This window comes from Megalopta genalis, chromosome 7 (genome assembly GCF_051020955.1).
Source record: "Megalopta genalis isolate 19385.01 chromosome 7, iyMegGena1_principal, whole genome shotgun sequence".
Lineage (NCBI taxonomy): Eukaryota > Metazoa > Arthropoda > Insecta > Hymenoptera > Halictidae > Megalopta > Megalopta genalis.
This window is the reverse complement of record NC_135019.1, coordinates 22,929,672-22,952,526: the sequence shown is the minus strand read 5'-3', so window position 1 is coordinate 22,952,526 and position 22,855 is coordinate 22,929,672. Positions and strand designations below refer to the sequence as shown.

Genomic DNA, 22,855 nt, shown 5'->3' with positions numbered 1-22,855 from the left:
CATGCGTAAAAGCACTATGATGGAAGCGGAACTTCGTAGTTACGAAAAGTGTCTCGTACTGCTTGCCGGCGAAAATGTGATAGAATTCCATACAATTTCATAAGTAGACGATCGTTCGAGCGAATATTACGGTCGAAGAAATAATTTACAATGAACTTGTCCGCGGGGAATCCTCACGGGAACGGTTTGCTCTATGCTGGCTTCAATCAGGATCAAGGTATGTGACCGAGTGTGCTACATTTGACAGTCCGGTCACGTACTGTCAAATTTATTTTCTTCATTCTAACCTCTGTGTCTAATTCTTTTGCCAGATTTTATGGTGATATTATCATTGGATATTACTAATATTGTTTTCATATTGAAAAATATATTTTTCCCATGCAATGTTCACTGGAAAGTGATTGAAATTTCAATCATTAATATCGTGTTTTACTTTCTAACCTTATTCATGAAAGATTTTTGTAAATACCTAATAATCGATATATGCTGTAACTTTTATATGAAATTATATTATAATAATCAATATCGTCTATTTATAATTTTAATTATTTTTACAATCGTACAAATTAATTATATAGCGATGTGTGTGTTTTAATAATCTGTTATCAGTGATTTTGTATTTTTATATATAAAAGCAAATAAATATGTTTTTTTGTTTCTGTACAAATTTTATTCAAATTATTGGTGATTTCATTTGTTGTACCTCGATTCTTTCTCTCACACGTATTGTACGATATTGGAGGCTATTGGACGAAGAAGTTAATAATAATTCTATTGAGCCAATTACATTGGCTTATCTCCTTAGGTTAATGTATGTTCTTATTACTGCATGCATTCAATAAAAAAACGTTGAATTACTGTATGGAGATCACAAAGGAAGAAGTTAAATATATATTGCACTGGCAGATAACCATATCATTATTGCTTTTATAATTTTCCACTTGTAGGGTGTTTTGCTTGTGGTATGGAAAATGGCTTCAGAGTGTATAGTTGTGATCCTTTAAAGGAAAAAGCCCGTGACTTCAGCGATGGAGGCTTTGGTTATGTGGAAATGCTATTTAGATGTAATTATGTAGCATTAGTCGGCAGTGGAGCAAAGCCGATGTATCCTACAAACAAAGGTAGAGGTTTCTTTGCTATTGATACTACAAATATTTATATATTTGATACTACAAAATTATTTATCTTATTCATTATATTTTCAGTTATGATATGGGATGACCTTAAGAAGACTCCAGCGATCACTTTAGAATTTAATGCTCCTGTGAAGGGTGTTAAACTGAGACGAGATAGAATAGTAGTAATTTTAGAAGGTGTTATAAAAGTTTATACTTTCACACAAAATCCTCAACAGCTTCATGTTTTTGAGACTAATCCAAATCCTAGGGGTCTATGTGTATTATGTCCACATAGCAGTAATTCTTTACTTGCTTTTCCTGGTAGAAAAAATGGTCACGTACGAGGTGAAGTTTTAAATAAAAAACCTTTTATTATACTTATGATTTCATCATACAATAATTTCTTTTATTACAGTGGTAGATTTGGCTAACACAGAAAAACAACCTTTAAATATAGAAGCACACGAAACACCTTTGTCTTGTATAGCTTTAAATCTTCAAGGCACAAGATTGGCTACTGCTTCAGAGAAGGGTACTTTAATAAGAATTTTTGAAACGCAAAGTGGAAATATGATCAATGAGTTGAGAAGAGGGGCTAATCATGCAAATATTTATTGGTAAATAAAAATGGTATTATGTAAACTGTTACTTTATAAAAACAAACTAATCGAATTGTAATTTCAGCATAAATTTTAATCACGATTCTACTTGGCTATGTGTAGCGAGCGACCACGGAACTGTACACGTTTTTGCTGTAGAAGATCAAAAATTAAATCGTCAATCTAGTTTAGCGTCCGCTACTTTCCTGCCAAAATATTTTAGTTCAAGCTGGAGCTTTTGCAAATTCCAAGTTCCAGGTGGTCCGCAGTGCATGTGTGCGTTTGGAACTGGCAGCAATAGTATTATTGGTTTGTAATGTAATGCAATAGGTTACTATTAACACAATCTAAGATTGTACATTTTTTTTATCTTACAGTGGTATGTGCAGACGGTAGTTACTACAAGTTTGTGTTCAATAACAAAGGTGAATGCACGAGAGATATTTATGCACAGTTCCTTGAATTAACTGATGATAAAATGTGATTAGAGGACACAGAAGAGGAAGACTCCTAAATGAAAAGAATTTTACATACTTGTATGTTATGTGATTGTTTGTTTTATACACACATTGCTTGCTAGTCAAGCAAAAATGAAATTACGCTTTTCATTCAAATAAAATACATTTTTCAGTGGTCACTCGATACAAATAACAGTAGTTCATATGAAAATGGAGAGAACAGTGTTTGTTATTTGGAAATGTACTGTAGACGACAGAAAACCAAATGAAACGTACTACTATTTATTGATGATCCGTGCAGTGTGTGTAAATTATAAATGAAAAATTTAATGAAAAAAGAAAAGAGGAACTCTACGAATATCAGAATATGTTATTGACTTGTTATGTGGGCCTATTGCAGGAATGCCTATGTATAAAACTACAAGTTCTTAAATGTTACAGTTGAAAGGGAAGAAGTCTGATATTTGAAGCTCTATTCAACGTGTCAGTGTAACGAATACCATTGTTACATTTAATTAAGTTTATAGCTAAAGTTGATTCACGACATCACAAAAAATATAATCATACGCAAGTAACACATACATACATTTCAGTAAATTTATGATCCGCGATTCGATTATGTATTTTCTTCATATTTATTTTATACACCTTTAAATATTTCTCTTATTGTCATCAGAAATATATTACACGTCGCAACATTTCACATCTCTTATTGTAAATAAGTTTCGAACTAACATACAAATGTAAAGTTTGTTTGATTACTGCGCGTAACAGTGATTTACCAAATGAATTACAAGAGGTACATAACATAATGGAGTTTCGTAAACTTTATTTTTCATGATTTCCGTACATTTAACATACAGGATACACAAAACAGAACTACATTGAGTTGTTAAGATTGAAATATTACCACAAAATATCAAGGTTATAGTATCACAAAGAAGATGGGATTGAATATAAAGTAAAAATTAACGAGACAAAACTCTGTATCTATTTATAATAAAATATCGATTACCAGTTGCAAGCTATATACACATATATATATATTTCAAATTTTTGTTGTAATCCCAAACAATTATATAAATTTATGAGAAACCTTGTAACTACTGTAACGCTTTAGCAGTTAATATTCAGTCTTACATAAGGAGAATGTGCCGTGGCATATACGAAAGTTTCAACAAAAAGCGATCGAACTATCAAGACATCGTTGATTAAAACCATTTCAAAGTTCAACCGCAGCAATAACCGAATTGAAAAATAGATTACGATATATGCGTCGCCGCTTTTACGATATGCTTTTCATTATTACAGATTTAAGAATAATTGTAAATCTGTGCGTTGTCGTCCATAGTAGAGTTTCAGAATGTCATGATTGAACAACGCGTATTATCAACGAGTAGTTATAACATCTAAGCGAGAAATAACGTGTGTACATACGAAGCAAGCTGTTTGTACTGAAGATCGTGTTTTGAGCTTTATAAACGCTTTTGTCGTGTCTTATAACGTACAGTGTATGTTCAACATGAAATTATTTCTTCATCTGTTCGTCGTCGAGCCTCTCGCTCATCCTTCTCGACAATGTGGCTACTTCTACACCTTTCTCATTAATACTCTTAAACCTCGTATGGTTTGTTCGCGCGCGGCTGATTGATTTTCGATTTTTGTACGACCGGTACCAGCGGCTTTTTCTTCACGCCGTGAAGAATGTGCGTCAATCCTATCTTTGTCTCGAGGCTCTTATAAGTACTGTAGACAACGAACCACACGTAACAGCTTGTGATAATGAGAAACAGAACGATTATACCTGAAACAAAACAACACTATTTAGTTCCGACGAAATACAACTATGCGAACCAACCAACGATACTTGTACATGAACATTTTGAAAGGTAAAAGTTTGTAACATATTTTTATATGCACAATCTAGATTATGTATTATGTTTCCGGAGTATTTAAGATGAACATTTCAATGCGTTTTATCGTAAGCTTCAAATAAAAGTGTTTCAAAGTATGTTAAAATTTTTGTTCACAAATTTTCTCTGCGTTTCAATTTGGATCTTGAAAAATTCGAACGCGTCGTTTCCCTATATACTTGTATCCTTTTTCGTTGGATCATTTCGCAAGCAATTTGCGAATATTTCAGGAGTAGCTGCTTGTGAAATGACGATGTAATGCGTTAACTGATGATGCTATTAATAATATTATTTGTCGACATACGTTCGCAGATGTCCGCTTTGCCGCCAAGAGTAGCGATAAAGGGGCAATCCTGTTCTACTAAGAACAGAGAGATCGTTAGCGCTGATATTATAGTCATCATGACCATCATCCACGGAGCCATGAAGTGACGATTGTTCTAACGGAATAAATTACTCTGTTTTATCATGTAAACATTCTTTTCTACGTAAAATGTCATTACCGTTAATGCCCCGTATAGGAGCAAAATAGTAGAAAGAAAATGTATCACTGTGATGACTAATCCGCAATACATCGAATAGACCGTTTCTGAAACAAACGATCGTTAAGAGACATGCGAAATCGTGCTGAAAATAACGATGCATAAGTAACTGCATGATCTCGTAATTTTATAAGCACCGGTCGCATTATGATGCGCCATATCCATTTTCTTTGTGTTCAGGTGATGAGACGATATATCTTCGAGAGCTTCCCTCTCAAGAGCATCTTCCGTGTCCCTTACCACCATTTCTTGAATTCCCATGGCATGCGCCAGTGCGAGCACGAAAAATATCATGCTGAATCCGGACGAAAACTGTCAGGAAAATGATCTCGGTGAAAAATATATTTGCGTATTTCCGAATAATTTGACGACTGCTCTATTTACCAGCTGAAACACGGCTATCAACACCGTGCCTTGCTTCAAGTTAAAATAATGCAAAAAATTATTCAACAGTCCCACTTTCATCTTGTTTTGTTTATTTAAAAAAAAGCTTGCTATTGGACGTTGTTCCTGAAACATTGAAAGCGCATTATTCCTCGGTACATTTGCAACACGATTTAGGATGTCGCATTCCGGAGATCGTAGCGCGAGGAAAAGTTGTTTCATAAAGCAATCCTGAATGATTGCGAGCCTTGCCACGGAGGTAGCGCGAAGGATAGCACACGAAAGAGTCGCTGCAATCGTATCACTCGAAGCAACGATAACAAACAACATCGAAACCAGAATCGCCAGTCATTCAGGAGGCAGCTAGCCCTTTGCATTTGATACTCATTAGCTGCGACAGGAAAACGAGCAACCCCTGTCGCCACTCACCCCGCGGAATAAGAAGCAGCCAATATCGCTGGAACTGTGTTTCACAATGTTAATCAATAACTTCCACTGTGTTCCTCGGTAATAGAGAATGATGATCTGATTGTCGAATAACGATTATCGTATGAAAAATAGGCTGCAAAGCTCGAAATGCACGCGTTTATTTCGTTCGCGGACCCTCTGTCTTTCACGCGCAAAACGCGAATTTACTTGCTTCACGGGGTAGGAAGGTAACCCCTAACACTAGATTACACGACATGCGCACCGCGGCGATCCATTGCCGCATCCTTCAAGGTGTATCCGTTCCCAATTGATCATTGATTGTTACTGACAAAACATTCGAGGCCAATGATGCATCCATGTGCGTGTCACACTGTTTATATTATTCAACCGGGGATGTATCGTATATATTATAATCTTGCAACGATAGGTTTCGTGTTGCGCGAAGGTGAGACGCGCCGCGGGGAAGACGGAGTCTCGAGCAAAACAAAGAGAGTCATTTACGCTGCGAGCGAAAATCACGCACGCCGAAATCGTACAATCGAGCGCGCCAATTAGCGTCGAACTCGCGGCCAGTAGACCTTTGCGCGCGCCAATCAGCGTCGCGGAATTGAACTTCGTGCAATGGGGACACTCTCCATGGTCCGGATTCGGTTACTAAGATCGCGAACGCGACACCGATCAGACAGCATTTCGTTCCATCTGACGGAGTTTTTTTGCAAATTTTCCTCCAATAATCACTTTTTTTACTAAATTCTCACTACCCGTAAGTAACTCCAAAAACATCATTTATCTGGCGAGCCTGGCACACAGGCAGGAACAGATACCCCCCTCAAGTCATAAAATAAATAAAAAGGAAGACCGATCAAGCAGCGTTTCTCTCTTCAAGCCGGAGTCTTTCCGCAAATTTTTCTCCCACAACTATGTATTCAATTGAATTTTTTACATCCTGCAGGTAACTCCAAATACGTCAATTATCTGGTAAGCCTGGATTACAGGCTGGAACGGATTCAATCACATAGCACTCCAAAAAAAGAAAAAAACGATCAGGCAGCGTTTCTCCGGGAGCCCGACAGTAAGGAGATTTTGCGTAACTGGCTCCCAAAAAGCTCTATGCCGCCGCCCCCATTCGGGTCCCAGGTCCTTCTGGTTCCGCGCGGGAATTAGATCTCATGGCACGTGCGAGTTGAAGGCGTGCAAAATCTTCGTTGGTTCTCCAGTTTGTCCGAGCGACTCGTCCGCAATTTGGGCCATTTTTCGAGATTTTGGGTCAGGTTCCCGATTTTTTTCATTTTTTCATTAAATATTTATTGATTAAATATTTATATATTAATAAATAATTTAAAAATATATCATTAGTTAATTATATTTAATTATATTGTATTGAGATTTATAAATTTAACCTACTTCTTATAAGAAGTAGGATTAATAATTGTATCATAAATTTATAAATATATTTATTAAACCTTCATTACTTATCTTAATGGATCCATTTATATATATCTATGAGGATAGGTCATATGTCTAAATTTATAGTTGATCTATTAAAAATACATTTTAATAAACTCAATAATTCTGTGATTATTATTTTATAAATTTATAATATACATATATATATATATATATATATATATATATATATATATATATATATTATATATAAATATTTAATTATAGTTTATTAATAAAATATTTAATATAATATAGATATTAATATATATAATAATAAATCAAAAAAATTTAATTAAATATATTTTCATTATATAATATATATGATTAATTATAAATTAATAAATAATAATTAATTAAAAAACAAATTTAATAATCATAATAAAAATTATTTATTAATAATTAAATTTTCAATTAAACATATTTAATTTTAAGAAAAGATATAAATATAAATATTTAATATATATATATTCATTTAGTTAGGGGTAAAAAGTAATTAGTTTAAGATTTGTATGAAAATTTGTTTAATTAAATATTTAATATTAAATAAATTTAGATTATTAATAAAATTTTATAATTTTTAAGTAATTTTATTTAGTTAATATATTAAAATTTTATAATAAAATAATAATGATATAGTATTAATTTGAAGTTATTGTAAAAATAATGTACTAGGCATTAGATATTTTATTTTTATAGTAATTTAATGTATTTTGTTGATTTTATTTAAATTATCAACTTAAATATTAATTTTGAATTTAAAATAAATTATATAATAATGATTTTATTGATGGTAATAAAATTATAAATAAATTTAATTTTTATTTTCTTAATTTTGTGTATTTAATTTAATTTTTAAAATAAATTTAATAATAATGATTTTATTGATGGGAATAACATTATAAATATAATAAGCGAGTGAGCGGCGTAGCGAATCCACTCCGCGCGACCGATCGAGGTTGCCGCCTCAGATCCAGATCGTCGCGTGAGACGCATCCTCCCGTCCGCCAGGTCCACCTAGTGGGAGTTTTGTCGGTTATGTTAGCTCCGGGTTACCCTGGGGTGGAACGCCGTGGTCTCTCACGTCAGGGTGTGCGCGGGATCGTTTACACCGCGCAGAAGGGAGGCTGACGGCTCGTTTGGCAGCCTTAGTTTGTACAGTAAGTTTAAAAGCTAATAATAAATATTTTTGTTTGTTACTCTCGGAACTAGCGCGTGTTGAAATTCATTTCATTTCATGAAATCAGAATTCTTTTTCGAATATCTTTTGCAATTTTTTTATTCTCTAGATTCTTGTCAAGAGCCACCATACAGCGACTAAGGTGGAGAAAAATACAAGGGTGCATTTTAAACGTAATGCTCAATTTATTGCTTAACAATAAATTAAATAAACAAAAATAGAGGAAAATAGAAATTACAAATAATTAAATTATATTGCGTATTTCGAAGTTTAATAAAGTATCTTCATTGTTTCGATGTAAAATTAGCTAACAATATTTTAGAAGCGTCTAGAGAAAAATAACGACGTACGAGATAATGGATTCTAAATACTTTATTCGCCATTAATTCACCAGTTTAAACATCGAAGCGAATAATAATACGATAATAATAATAATTTCATATTCATGAATTCAATGTCATCGAAGTATTTGAGATGTAATCTCTCTTTCTCATCTACTGAATGTTGATACGTGTACATATTAATTTTATTCAAGGAAAATGTATATACAGAGTAATTAAGAAGCGTCACCGGCGTCTTAATGTGTATTAATTGTAACTGTATTAAATACTATTGTATTATTTATAGCTAAATATATTGATGTATATTATATACATGTCGTATTGTGTAGGAGTCTTGTTAGATCGCAAATGGATAACGTTATAAAAATCATTCGATGTTGGTCTTATACCAAAATACTCGTGCTTTGTTATTATTCACAACCTGTCCAGGCATGATACACGATTGTATTACAAATCATTTTTATCCATTAAACATTTTTTTATTGTACATAACTATAATTGTTAATGAAACTGCATGTTACATTGTACTATTGTCTCTACTTTATATTCCTCGGAAACCCCTAGCTAAGAAAAATTTCTCCGTCGAATCGTCCCTTGTAGCTTGAGGTCTGATATGTTTAACAGTCTTATAGAATCTTAGCAAATCACTCTCTATTTGCTGTGATCTTGCACCATCCCATAGCTTACATACAAATGTTCCATATATTTTTGTAAATTTCAAAGCAAATTTCATAGCAGCATATACAAGTTTTGCTATATTCTCATGATCTAACTCTTTCACGCCAGTCGAATTTGGTGCCATATCTGATAAAACTACATCAACTTTCCTGTTTTGTAGTAATTTAGAAAGTTCATTTTGACTCGCAGACACTGTGAAATCCATTCTTCCTAATATGCTTGCACCTTCGATCGGAGATATTGTTTGTTTGTCTATTGCAAACACAGAGCCAATTGGACTATTATCTTTTCCATCTGCATTTGTCTTTCTGACAGCAACTTGAGTCCAACTGCCAGGTGCAGCACCACAGTCTACTACAGTTTGTCCAGGTTTCAATATCTTGAATCTTTCATCTATTTCAAGCAGTTTGAAAGCACTTCGGCATCTATAGTTTTCACGTCTTGCCAATTCTATATATGGGTCTTGTATCTGTCTCGTAATCCATATCTGGGAGCTGAGCTTTTTCCCCTTCAGATTTTGCGGTTTTTCTCGGAGTAACGTATTACAAACATGTAAATCCCTTATTATTAAAGAACTTCTACGTAAATCCTTCATGTTTGATTACAAACGTAACCTAGAAAGGGGGAAATATGCGAAAAATTCCAGAATCTTGACTCACATGTATGTGTATTCATGAAAAGGGTACAAAGCTGCTTCTTCTTATTTTCACAGTTCTTTCGTCATTGCAACCGGTTATTAATGAAAACTGTTTATACAAAAAAATAATCTAAACAACAAAACACTAAATGCGGTCATAAATACTTCTGTGAATAATTATGAGGCGCGTCCTGGTTGTATCAGCTGATTAAAACAGTCGAATACGCATGCGTAAAAGCACTATGATGGAAGCGGAACTTCGTAGTTACGAAAAGTGTCTCGTACTGCTTGCCGGCGAAAATGTGATAGAATTCCATACAATTTCATAAGTAGACGATCGTTCGAGCGAATATTACGGTCGAAGAAATAATTTACAATGAACTTGTCCGCGGGGAATCCTCACGGGAACGGTTTGCTCTATGCTGGCTTCAATCAGGATCAAGGTATGTGACCGAGTGTGCTACATTTGACAGTCCGGTCACGTACTGTCAAATTTATTTTCTTCATTCTAACCTCTGTGTCTAATTCTTTTGCCAACTCCAAATACGTCAATTATCTGGTAAGCCTGGATTACAGGCTGGAACGGATTCAATCACATAGCACTCCAAAAAAAGAAAAAAACGATCAGGCAGCGTTTCTCCGGGAGCCCGACAGTAAGGAGATTTTGCGTAACTGGCTCCCAAAAAGCTCTATGCCGCCGCCCCCATTCGGGTCCCAGGTCCTTCTGGTTCCGCGCGGGAATTAGATCTCATGGCACGTGCGAGTTGAAGGCGTGCAAAATCTTCGTTGGTTCTCCAGTTTGTCCGAGCGACTCGTCCGCAATTTGGGCCATTTTTCGAGATTTTGGGTCAGGTTCCCGATTTTTTTCATTTTTTCATTAAATATTTATTGATTAAATATTTATATATTAATAAATAATTTAAAAATATATCATTAGTTAATTATATTTAATTATATTGTATTGAGATTTATAAATTTAACCTACTTATAAGAAGTAGGATTAATAATTGTTTCATAAATTTATAAATATATTTATTAAACCTACATTACTTATCTTAATGGATCCATTTATATATATCTATGAGGATAGGTCATATGTCTAAATTTATAGTTGATCTATTAAAAATACATTTTAATAAACTCAATAATTCTGTGATTATTATTTTATAAATTTATAATATGTATAATTATTTAATTATAGTTTATTAATAAAATATTTAATATAATATAGATATTAATATATATAATAATAAATCAAAAAAATTTAATTAAATATATTTTCATTATATAATATATATGATTAATTATAAATTAATAAATAATAATTAATTAAAAAATAAATTTAATAATCATAATAAAAATTATTTATTAATAATTAAATTTTCAATTAAACATATTTAATTTTAAGAAAAGATATAAATATAAATATTTAATATATATATATATATTCATTTAGTTAGGGGTAAAAAGTAATTAGTTTAAGATTTGTATGAAAATTTGTTTAATTAAATATTTAATATTAAATAAATTTAGATTATTAATAAAATTTTATAATTTTTAAGTAATTTTATTTAGTTAATATATTAAAATTTTATAATAAAATAATAATGATATAGTATTAATTTAAAGTTATTGTAAAAATAATGTACTAGGCATTAGATATTTTATTTTTATAGTAATTTAATGTATTTTGTTGATTTTATTTAAATTATCAACTTAAATATTAATTTTGAATTTAAAATAAATTATATAATAATGATTTTATTGATGGTAATAAAATTATAAATAAATTTAATTTTTATTTTCTTAATTTTGTGTATTTAATTTAATTTTTAAAATAAATTTAATAATAATGATTTTATTGATGGGAATAACATTATAAATATAATAAGCGAGTGAGCGGCGTAGCGAATCCACTCCGCGCGACCGATCGAGGTTGCCGCCTCAGATCCAGATCGTCGCGTGAGACGCATCCTCCCGTCCGCCAGGTCCACCTAGGGGGAGTTTTGTCGGTTATGTTAGCTCCGGGTTACCCTGGGGTGGAACGCCGTGGTCTCTCACGTCAGGGTGTGCGCGGGATCGTTTACACCGCGCAGAAGGGAGGCTGACGGCTCGTTTGGCAGCCTTAGTTTGTACAGTAAGTTTAAAAGCTAATAATAAATATTTTTGTTTGTTACTCTCGGAACTAGCGCGTGTTGAAATTCATTTCATTTCATGAAATCAGAATTCTTTTTCGAATATCTTTTGCAATTTTTTTATTCTCTAGATTCTTGTCAAGAGCCACCATACAGCGACTAAGGTGGAGAAAAATACAAGGGTGCATTTTAAACGTAATGCTCAATTTATTGCTTAACAATAAATTAAATAAACAAAAATAGAGGAAAATAGAAATTACAAATAATTAAATTATATTGCGTATTTCGAAGTTTAATAAAGTATCTTCATTGTTTCGATGTAAAATTAGCTAACAATATTTTAGAAGCGTCTAGAGAAAAATAACGACGTACGAGATAATGGATTCTAAATACTTTATTCGTCATTAATTCACCAGTTTAAACATCGAAGCGAATAATAATACGATAATAATAATAATTTCATATTCATGAATTCAATGTCATCGAAGTATTTGAGATGTAACAGCTCATTTCGTAGTGAAATTGAAACTACGTTCTTGTTACCGATATTATCGTTGTTAAACTTTGAATTGGCGTTTCAAAGTTAGTTCGATTGAGTTGGAGTGTCTTGAAAGTAGTCATGGGAACGCGGTACATACGAAGTTTGGGCGTTTGTTTTCGTCGTGATGGGTAACAGCGTTTAACTTGCTACAAATTGCGACTGGTGACAGTCTGATTGCAGCCGTTGAGAAATGTTGTTACGTTGACATTTTCGAATTGAATATTTACATGAGGTTATAATGGATCGAAAGTACCCGAGGGTTGAAATGGGTGTGGGAGCTTTTCATCATCCGCCGAAAGCAAAATACAGTGACGAAACAAAAAATCTGATCAAACGTTAGCAAGCTTTCTCTAAATTCGCTTTGATTTAATATTGTCACAATATTCGTTGTCAAATTTGAATATTATTTGGTATATTTCTATTACAATTTTTCATTTTTTGTTCTTAGTTTTGATGGAAGAGTCTAAGGTGAGCATGATGCAAAGAAAATTCATTCAGGATGCTGTCGACAAAGGCGAACCTTTGCCCCTTTCCACTGAAAGATCGAACAAAAAAGCGGATAAGCACAACGTTCAATATCAGGTACGATTTTTAAATTGTTTAAAGAACTGTTGGTTAATGATACTGTCGAATACCATTATAAGAAATCCCGTTTCTAAACAATAATTATTAAGAATAATCATACATCAGGTTCTAATGCCTACTATTTGGAAAAAACGGACCCAAGATATGATTGTTAAAAGTGGGGCATACGAGAGAGAACAATATAGAAGAACAACTCCCCTGCGTAAGGATATGTATTTTGAATTATTATGATTCTAATAATTACAGTACAATTACTTTCATTTTTTTACATCGGTTAAATTAATCAATAAATGAAGTTCATACATAATCGATAAAAATGGAAAGTGTTGTAAGCACTACATATTTAAATCTCATCAATAATCGTAATTATGTTTAAATTGAAACAACATTTTACTCAGTTTTATAAAGCATTAAATAAAGAATGTGTGGTATCGTTTTACAAAGTAATATCAACGAAAGTAATTTATATTATAGTTCAAACTTGACCAGATTTGAAAATTTGTAAAAGAACTCAGAAGTACATATTTATAGGTCACTCTAAAATTCATTTTCTACCTATGCGGTTTTTATTCTTCAAACTGCAGCAAACAAAGAAAAGCAGAAGCGACACTTGGCGTGCATGATGGCGTACGGAAAAGAAATACCGGAAACTCCCCGCGATTCATCGGTTCTACAAAGAATAAAACAAGAATCGCGTCGCCCTAAGAATACTGATGCAATTGATGTCTGTAAGTAATCGAAAGACCGTCCATTATTTTATTTTCACGTTAAACACGTGCCTTCCTTTTGTTTAGTGGTAGGAGGTATACAGGAGAGAATGGAATTTTTGAGCGAAATGGAATGTCTCGGACTAGGGAAGAAATATCGGCCGATTATACATCAAGAAATCGCTCATAAATTGCGATTAATTGAATCCGTAGACAAACAAAAATCGAAGGAAATTCGGAAAGAGATCAGACTACTTGAGAAGCCATTACCGAAACCACTCCCGTTGGGCGAATTAGGTCCAGATTAATATTTTTTCTCAATATTTTGTACGAGACAAACATTAGATAGAATAAAGTGCATACGTGGGGTGACATTGAATTTTGGTAGAGTTATGAAATATTTTAATAGAAATATTTTAAGAACCCTTGTTACAGTGTAAGTTCCAATGAGATCAGAGAACAAAGTTTTTGAAAATAGAAGTTTTGGCTGGAATAGAATTTCTGAATTATAAAAATGAAAATGAAAATAAATTGTTTCCGATGATGGAAACAGATATTATATTCCTTTATGTTTTATCATTTTTATTCATTTACGTTATACAATTACGTAATTCTTTTTTTCAATTGTTTATAAATCAAAATGTATGATAGTGTAATGAACTAGAAACGTGTTACACGTAAAATATTGAAATTGTGAGAGAATGTTTTGAGGGTATGGAAATGTTTACTCTCTTACACCTACATCACATAAAAAAAGTGTATTTATTATTGTAGATACCGGAAATAAATGATTGAATACAAATAATTTGTTTCTAAATATATAAAAATAGCGTCATTACACAAAGTGGCAAAATGCTGAACCTTGTAGACAAAATTACCAACAGTTAATCTTGGCTAACAGTTTGAGCCTTTTGCCACCACGTATAATGGCGCTATTTTCATATTTTAAGGAGCAGATGATCCGTTCCGAATTTGAAATTGTATTTTACGGCAATAGCGGTAATCATTATTTATTCCTTTATTTTGTAACAATAAATAAATTCACTTTGTATGATATAGATGCAGGAGACTTTTTTAAATATTTCCGTACCTTCCAAATATGTTTTTGAACCCTAAATTATATACCATTTGTTATTCTAAATAAGAACACTTTTTAAAAAGTTTCCAAAGAGAAATTCTTCTTATTTCTACTCAAAAAAATTCCACAGGGATAGATTGTTCTACAATATTTCTGTCAATTCGCCAATCTTAAAAATTTCATATTTAATGAAATAAAAATTGGAAAGTTGAGATATACGATAAATTGAATACTTTGTAGATCCTATCCAAATTTTTTAGTACATTGAATATATGTGTATATTATAATCTACAATTTGATATTATTATATATAGTTTTTTTTTTTACTTTTATATGTATACTTATGGGTGACAGAACAGCTCGAGTGTTAAACGAAACGTATAAGTTCAAATGCTAGTTCTTTAGAACCGACAGACGGTTGCTCATATCGATTCCCCTTTCATTCGTAAAGGAATCCTCGCAGATCCAAATTTCCCGCGCTCGCACAGTGTCGCGTACGCGTAAGTGGGACGTATTTTAATACGCATGCGCGGCGGGAGAAATAAGAACGCTCGGTTGGAGAAATCGTGTATTTAGTTGTCAGTGGTCCGGCGCACGGCGATGGCGTGTGTTGTTGGTGGTTTCGCGATCGTACCTCGACACAAAACACCGTCTGTTCGAAAAACATAACGCGCGTGTGTCGTTAATCGTCGACATAAGAACGCAGCTCGGCAAACAGCGACTGCTGTTTCGACGAGCATCAGGTGCAACGATCTAGCCGGGATCCCGGATGATCTACAAGTGATCCAATATGGCGTCGACCGATCTGTCGTTCGGTAAATGATGAACCCGTGTACCGTACGCACCTTTGACAAGGTCCCCCTCGAGGTCGTCCGGTTTTTAAAAGCAGCTCGTGCCCCCTTTCAACGCGACGGACCACGCTCACACACGCTCACTCTACTTCAGCGCATTTTTCCTCGAATCTCGCAGATTTTCGATGATCGTGCGAAACATGCTCGATGATTGAAATCCCCGCGTTTCCAGTTGTTGATCGTTTCGTAGGATATTCTGACAATTTACTTTTAGTATCTTCGTTGGATTTAACAATTCTTCGGTTTCGTATTTGTTTTTATATTTAAATGATCGATAAAATGTGCTTATAGATAGTTGCAATGTTGGATCAATATTACTTTTTCCTTTTTTATGGATGCATTTGCTCGTTTAACTTTATAATTATATTATATTATATAATATTATATTAATAATTATATTATTAATATTATATTACTATTTTGTTAGAACATATACTAGATTTTGATATATACTGTGTAAATAATATCCGAATTCATCTAGATGCATTTATCTGTTCTGCGCTGCAGTTACATTATGCACTACACACTATAAATACATACTATATTTCCATATATAGTATATGTACAATCTCTATTTATTTGTGAATAAATAGTATAATAATATGTACAATAAACCCATAAATTATAGATACAGGAATATATTTGAAAAGGAAAGTGTCAAATATATATATAACGGGATGGAAAAGTATTCTTAATACTATTTCAATTTGCGACATACACTTTGCAATAACGATATTCATATATAATTCTATATAAATAGAAATAACAGTTAACAACAAAAGATGTTCTCTCTCAAGCTTGTATGTATATTGTACATATATTATATTTTATTCTATTATATAAGAAAAAGTATTAAAAATACTTTTGCATACTCTTTAATTGACGCTTTTATAAATATCTACTTCTGTCAATAATTTCAGGATTCATTGTATTGATTTGTAGAAATAATGTATTATATTTGGAAAATAACTATATATAATAAATAAAAATTAGATTCAGAAAGAAAAATTTATCACAGATTTAAAAAGTACAACTTTTTTAATCTTCTCAATGCGAACTAAAATAAATATATATAATAGAAGAAATATCTTTTATATTATTTTTATGATTTTATATTGTGTTAGTATTATATTACATTACATTAAATTGCACTTACATTACGTTACATTACATTACATTTAATTGCACTTACATTACGTTATATTACGTTACACTACATTGTATTACGCTACGTTATACTTACATTACATTATATTAATATCAACAATTAAACAATGTACGGAGTAAACATTGAAAGAGTTACTAGAAAATTAAGAAGGTAGTTTATAGTGTACTTACAAAATTGAACCAGTAAAAGAGTTTCGACTTTTCAATTGCTTCTTCTCAGATCCCTCCGGGGCATAGCAGTAACGTTACAGACGGTTGAGCAACAAAGTAGTATTTCGAATTGCTATCACGTTCATTTTATTTGCATCGAAATGTACAGCACGAAATCAATTCGTCACGGTGTGCCGTGTTGGATTGCCTGGCAAAAACAAAAAAGGGAAAGGAAAAAAGGCGCGAACGACTTTGAAGCGTTTGAAACGCGAAATGGCATCAGATCGGTACATATATCGGAGCCGAGTCAAACAAAACATCGTAAATCACGATCGGCAACGGGAATCGCCGCGTCAACGAAAGATAACGTTTCTTCTCCTTTTTTTCTCTCTTTCTCTTAATCTTCCTCTCTTTCTCTCTTCCTGACGCATAAATCGACGACGATGTTTTCCCAACGATCCGGGGCCCCTCATTCGTTTCGCAATGTTGTAAAGTGGTATTCCGCAATTTACCGCGAAGTGATGTCCTTTTATTTTGCTTTCCGCCGCCGCGCGGAACCAGGCTGCATACCAGCGTTCTACAGAGAAGTCTACGAGAAGATCTGCTCTCCCACAAGTGGAAATGTGGAACGAGAGGTGTTTAAATCCCTGCTTGTCAAGTCCCAGCTGAGCAGCTCCGTTCTCAGCCAGGTATGCTGTCTTCGTTTCCTCTTCTTATCTCTTTCCACCTTTGTCGCTGGCTCGGGGTCCGCGTGCTCACGCGGCGGCGGCGTTCACGCGAGACTAGGGAAGGACCTCGACGGTTGCACGAAATCGGAGCCGAGTGTCAAGATCAGAGGCAATAGGCAACGGTAATTGTTAAGTACAGGAAAATCGTTCATGCGCATTTTTAACATTTTTTGAGAGCCGGATGAAGCGATTCGCTTTCTTGCGGTTCGGTCTTCATTCTCACATGCTTCAGCAATGTTTGAACATATTTTTGAACATAGTTTCGCCTCATTAGACCGCGGATGTATAGTAACAAGCAAAAGTGTCCATAACCTTCTAAAACGGTATAGCTTTTCTCGAATAGGCCTTAAACGGTTTGAATTTTATTGTCAATGTTAGAGGGACTAGTTTACTGTACGATCAATGAAATACTTCTTTTCTTTTTTTAATGTTGGAATATTATTACTTGGAATAAAAAAAAATGTAAAAACTCTCTCATTTTTCCACTTTTTTATCTGAGCCTATAATGAAAATTTAAGAAATGCATTTAATACTTCGCGATTACTTATATACATGCTGAAAATTTCATTGAAATCGGTCGATGCATAGTCAAGCCACTGAAACATGTAAAAATTATCTGTTTTGGCAATCTGATCTTCGAGATTTGAGAAATACTGCGTGATCTTTGATTGTTCGCAGCTTACACTCAGTCAAAAAAGTCTCTGTACACCTTTTGAAAGGCAATAACTTTTTTAAAACTGCACTAAACGATTTGAATTTTTGTTTAGATGAGATGGAGGGACTAGTATACTAAACAGTGACTAAAATGCTTTCTTTTAATTTTGCTATTACTTGGAATAACAAAAAAATAAATAAAAAGCTCTCGTTTTTTAACTCTTTTATCTGAGCTTATAATGAGAATTTAAAAAATGCCTTTCGTAAATCTCGGTAATTTATATGCGTGCTGAAAATTTGATCGAAATCGGTTAGCCCAGAGTCGAGCTATAGGCGATTTAAAAACTGCAGATTTCTTACAGTTTTTAGTCAAAATTGTAATAAAACTGCGATTTTTGCTATCTTCAACATGTAACTCATAAGAACGTCAACCGATTTCGGTGAAATTTTCAGCATGTATATAAATTTCCGAGAAGTGTTAGCGAAAGTTTTTTTCACATTTTTTTATTTCAAGAATAGCAGAATTAGACAACAGGTATTAGATCAGTTTTAGGAAAGTTCTTTTTTATACCGCGGTTTAAAAGGTATATGAAACCTTTTGCTCGTAACTGTACTATATCGTCGAGTGCCGTGTGGATAATTTTCTCTTAGATTTGAAAATTCATTTTTATTGTAATATATTCGAATAAGTTCTTCTAGGGTGTTTAGAATTACAGACTCTGACAATTTTTACTGAAAAAAATATTTAAACTAAAATTCGATAAAATTCGATAAACTAAAATTCCGTGCGCAACTGTCGAGGTTTTACTGTACATTTAGTGGTAATCTGGTGGTGGTTTGATTTTCTCGAGTTCAAGCGATAACATCTTTGTTCGCCTAATATGTACTGTTGAATGCGTCTCTTATCGTTATCATCATGTTTGATTAAATACATTGTAATATTTTGGGGGATTAAATCATCGGATCTGAGTCCAGTAAATTCAGTCCTAATTTTCCTTTAGCTTGTAAACAAAAATGGACAATTTGGGAAGAGGAGATACGATTATTCGAGTCTTGACATTTCGTTTTTATAATTGTTGATAATCGGTAACTATAAAAATTTACATTTTTGTGTAAAACTGAGGATCAATTAGGGAAAATTTACTGTACTTCCCTAAATAACTGCAAAGCTAAGAACTAATTAAGCTTAGGAAAACTAAGAATTAATACCCTGAGTTCTATTTCTAAAAATGCTTTCTTTGAGTTTGACTGTAGTGTATGTTCGTTAAAATGTTGTTTTAAATTCAAGCTTGACTTTTCTTCAGCTGTATTTATTTTATTGTCTAATTAGTAATTCGATGATGAGTGCACATCTATATTTAGATTTTCAGTATAATAAATTCTGAAAACACAGACTCTCTTATGCACATATTTTACGGAGACTAGATAAGATAAAATATCTAAACTGCAACAGTGACGATACGACAAATAGGACGCAAATAAATATGTACAGTGAAAATAATGTTTCACTGTCACGTTATTGATTTATAATACAAGGATTAGTGGCAGCTTTTTAGCGTTCAAAATGTAAAATACGTACACTTATTTGTTTCTAAAAATAATTTTAGAAACTTTGAGATCATCGAGTCTGAATATTCCTTGGATGCGCACGGCATTGAATGCGAGTTGGCTAATGCGTCTCTCCATTATTTACTGTTTCTACTTATTGTGTAATGGCGGTCGTTTGCACATGGATCAGATAAATTCTTCATGTCGTTATTCTCGAACAGGAAGCCTCCAGTAAAATTACAGATTGTATAATATATCCTCTCTTCGTTTGGATATTTTTATTTATCGAGAAATACAATCCTGTACCTTAGAGACGTTATTTAACAATGTAACATGAATATTTGATATAATAGCTTATTTTGGCCTGAATTAGGTCGACAATGTATAGTAGAAAATTATTCAAATTGAAATGAAAACGTTAATAATACTTATTGAATAACTGATTCTATCGATATTATTGAACGCAAATATGGCGGTGAGTGGAATTATCGAAGTTTATAACAGATAACATATTTCTTCCATCGTCGACAGCTTACGATTGCTTAAATAACCTTGGATAATTATGCGTAACAGACGGAACAATCTGCCATCAATTAGAAAGGACTTTTGCAATTTAAATTTTATTGCGGTGGCAATAATTAATAACAAGGATTAAAATATTAGCAGTAACATTTGTTCATTATTCGTCTTACTTCGTAATAATTTTGTCCTTAATATACATTTATACATACATGAACAGTAAATTCTCCCCAATTGTCCCTCGGCTTCTAAACGAAAATGGACAATTTGGGGGGAGGAACTTGGGAAAACGAGCCACGAGGCTCGAGTATTTCCTCTTCCCAAATTGTCTGTTTGCCGACAAGCTGAGGGAGAAGCTGGAGAGAATTTACTGTATTGATAAATAATTCGTCGCGGTTTTGTAGGTTACGCGCTGATACTTAAATTACAGTTCAATGATTTAAATGTTTCTATTGAACTCACTGGTCGTCGTCTCTATTTCCTCAGTTTTTGACTAATGCTGTCTGGCGAGTCGGCGAAATTGCTAAACAGGAATAATTGATTATTAGACAAAAAAATGAAAGACAGAATTTTTATAAAATTTTAACAAATGTCTGCAAACCATTTCATACTTCCGGTCGGCTAATGTACAGTGGCGGCCATATATACTTAAATTGTATAACTTTTTCAAAACTGGTCTAAATGATTTGAGTTTTTTTTAATGACTATAACCTATAAGACAATGATTATAATACTTTTTTTTAAATTTTGTTATCACTTGGAATGACAAAAAAGAAATAAAAATCTCATATTTCTCAACTTTCTTACCTGAATCTATAATGAAAATAAAAAAAAATGCGTTCTGTAGATCTCGGTGACTTACATGCATGCTGAAAATTTCTTTGAAATCGGATATCCTTAACATGGACTGTAAACAATTAAAGATCGCGGAAATCGCAGTTTTTTTTACAAATGTCAACCAAATACAGGAAGTTTTCACATCTTTCAGTGGCCACAGCCTAACTATGCCTCAATCGATTTCATTTAAATTTTCAGCATGCATATAAGTTACCGAGGTTTACAAGATGCATTATTTAAATTTTTATTATAGGCTCAGATAAAGAAGTTGAAAGTCATGAGTATTGCACCTTTTTTTGTCACTCCTAGTAATAGCAAAATTAAAGAAAGAGTCTTTCTATCATCTAAAAAAAATTTAAGTCATTTAGTCTAGTTTTAAAAAAGTTATACCGTTTCCTAAGCGTCTTTAAGTACATGGCCGCCACTGTACTATCAACATGTACCTTGAATTATGTATATTTTTGATAAACCACGTAGCCGTTGACGCGTATAAGCTGTAAAAATATTTCATCATTCGAACAATTTCAAGAATTTTCAATGACGTATACAAGATAAGAAATTTCTTAAATCCATAAACAAGTTCCACTATACTACGAAAAACGTGACTAATTTGCAATAAGAAAAACATTTAAGTTGTGAATAATCCTAAATCCTGAATTAATTCTACTACTGTTACAAATTTCATGTATTCAATTTCGCGATAAATTCATGAAACCGGATGTTATATGTATATCAGCGTTAATTAAATTCAAAAATGAGGACATCATAAAAATTTCAGTGACGAACTAAAAAATAATTTGAGTAAATTCTCATTCGAATTGCGTTTAAGTTACATTTAAAAATCAGGCTAACGCTAGAAGCTCTTTCTATGGTAAGCACGCCAATCGAATGAGATTGCATACACCCCCCTCCAAAAGTATTGGGACACCTATTGATTTAGTATAAATTGTAAGTTCATATTCGGTTTAGGTAACATTTTATGTTCAGTATTAAGTTTTATGGGATCGTACCGATGAAAGTACACGTTACATTAGAAGTGTCTGTCACATACGCAATTAGTTTATCCATTTAGCGCGTTTTGTTCAATGAAAACTATATGAAAATTCTATATTATATTATATATATTATTATAAAAATTATTATTATAATATTATTATATATATAAATATATATATAATTTTATATATATTATTATATATATTATATGAAAATACTATAATATGCATGCAACCACAAATAGAATCAGAAATAATAGTCAAACTAATAAAACGGATGCCGAAATTAGTCCAAGGATTAATTAAAAAAAGTGATGGATATATCGAAAAAAAAGAAAATTTAATTTTCTTTTATAAATTTGACGTTATTTTTATTATAATGTAAAAAAATATAAATATATGTGCTTGTTACAGTTTAATACAATTGACTTTGAAATACGTTGAGGAAATTATAGTTATGAATTATTATGCGTTCCCTTTTGGAGGGAAGTGTGCATCCGCATCGTACAAGGTCGAAATTGATTTTCGATTAATTAGCACCGAAATCGTTGCCGGTTCGGTTACATTCACAGAGGAGAATTCTACTACCGCGGCAAAGATAATGAATCAATCGCGTGTACCTACGCACGCACAAC

At 32.7% G+C, this 22,855-nt stretch overlaps 5 protein-coding genes and 1 long non-coding RNA gene across 10 annotated transcripts in view; 4 read left to right on the top strand and 2 right to left on the bottom strand.

Moving 5' to 3' along the window:
• Positions 1-7: 7 nt before the first annotated feature.
• Positions 8-4,186, top strand: LOC117225213 (WD repeat domain phosphoinositide-interacting protein 3). The gene is made up of 7 exons (XM_033478581.2): positions 8-217; positions 948-1,121; positions 1,206-1,463; positions 1,534-1,735; positions 1,803-2,026; positions 2,095-2,253; positions 2,349-4,186. Exons 1-6 carry the CDS (start codon positions 151-153, stop codon positions 2,199-2,201), a joined length of 1,032 nt encoding a protein of 343 aa, XP_033334472.1. The 5' UTR covers positions 8-150; the 3' UTR covers positions 2,202-2,253; positions 2,349-4,186.
• Positions 2,985-5,739, bottom strand: LOC117225215 (uncharacterized). The gene is made up of 6 exons (XM_033478583.2): positions 5,444-5,739; positions 5,015-5,140; positions 4,768-4,942; positions 4,592-4,677; positions 4,393-4,528; positions 2,985-3,979 (listed from the first exon to the last, which is right to left on the bottom strand). Exons 2-6 carry the CDS (start codon positions 5,093-5,095, stop codon positions 3,789-3,791), a joined length of 669 nt encoding a protein of 222 aa, XP_033334474.1. The 5' UTR covers positions 5,096-5,140; positions 5,444-5,739; the 3' UTR covers positions 2,985-3,788.
• On the top strand, positions 5,730-6,911 carry LOC117225217 (uncharacterized). The gene is made up of 2 exons (XR_004491452.2): positions 5,730-6,206; positions 6,396-6,911. It is a non-coding gene; the product is annotated as an uncharacterized LOC117225217 (long non-coding RNA).
• Positions 6,912-8,423: 1,512 nt separating this feature from the next.
• On the bottom strand, positions 8,424-9,927 carry LOC117225214 (Mitochondrial rRNA methyltransferase 2). Its single transcript, XM_033478582.2, has one exon. The coding sequence runs from the start codon at positions 9,681-9,683 to the stop codon at positions 8,952-8,954; it is 732 nt and encodes a 243-aa protein (XP_033334473.2). The 5' UTR covers positions 9,684-9,927; the 3' UTR covers positions 8,424-8,951.
• A 25-nt stretch (positions 9,928-9,952) lies between these two features.
• LOC117225216 (UPF0193 protein EVG1 homolog) lies at positions 9,953-14,072 on the top strand. Of its 3 annotated transcripts, XM_033478585.2 has the most exons (6): positions 11,465-11,862; positions 11,992-12,736; positions 12,850-12,983; positions 13,092-13,188; positions 13,571-13,714; positions 13,781-14,072. In XM_033478585.2, exons 2-6 carry the CDS (start codon positions 12,640-12,642, stop codon positions 13,999-14,001), a joined length of 693 nt encoding a protein of 230 aa, XP_033334476.2. In that variant the 5' UTR covers positions 11,465-11,862; positions 11,992-12,639; the 3' UTR covers positions 14,002-14,072. The 3 variants fall into 3 exon arrangements, with proteins under 3 accessions (XP_076379632.1, XP_033334476.2, XP_033334475.2); XM_076523517.1 differs by lacking the exons at positions 11,465-11,862; positions 11,992-12,736 and adding an exon at positions 9,953-10,168; XM_033478584.2 differs by lacking the exon at positions 11,992-12,736 and having other exon boundaries at positions 11,482-11,862.
• Positions 14,073-15,328: 1,256 nt separating this feature from the next.
• LOC117225212 (sorting nexin-8) overlaps positions 15,329-22,855 on the top strand; it is a 30,124-nt gene continuing 22,597 nt past the window's right edge. Inside the window, exons 1-2 of one of the 3 annotated variants that reach the window (XM_033478580.2) lie at positions 15,329-15,586; positions 17,501-17,628. In XM_033478580.2, coding sequence (XP_033334471.1) covers positions 15,562-15,586; positions 17,501-17,628 — 153 coding nt within the window. In that variant the 5' untranslated portion in view covers positions 15,329-15,561. Of the gene's footprint in view, positions 15,587-16,746; positions 17,629-22,855 lie in introns of those variants that run through there. The other 2 variants (XR_013033829.1, XM_033478579.2) reach the window with 2 other exon arrangements.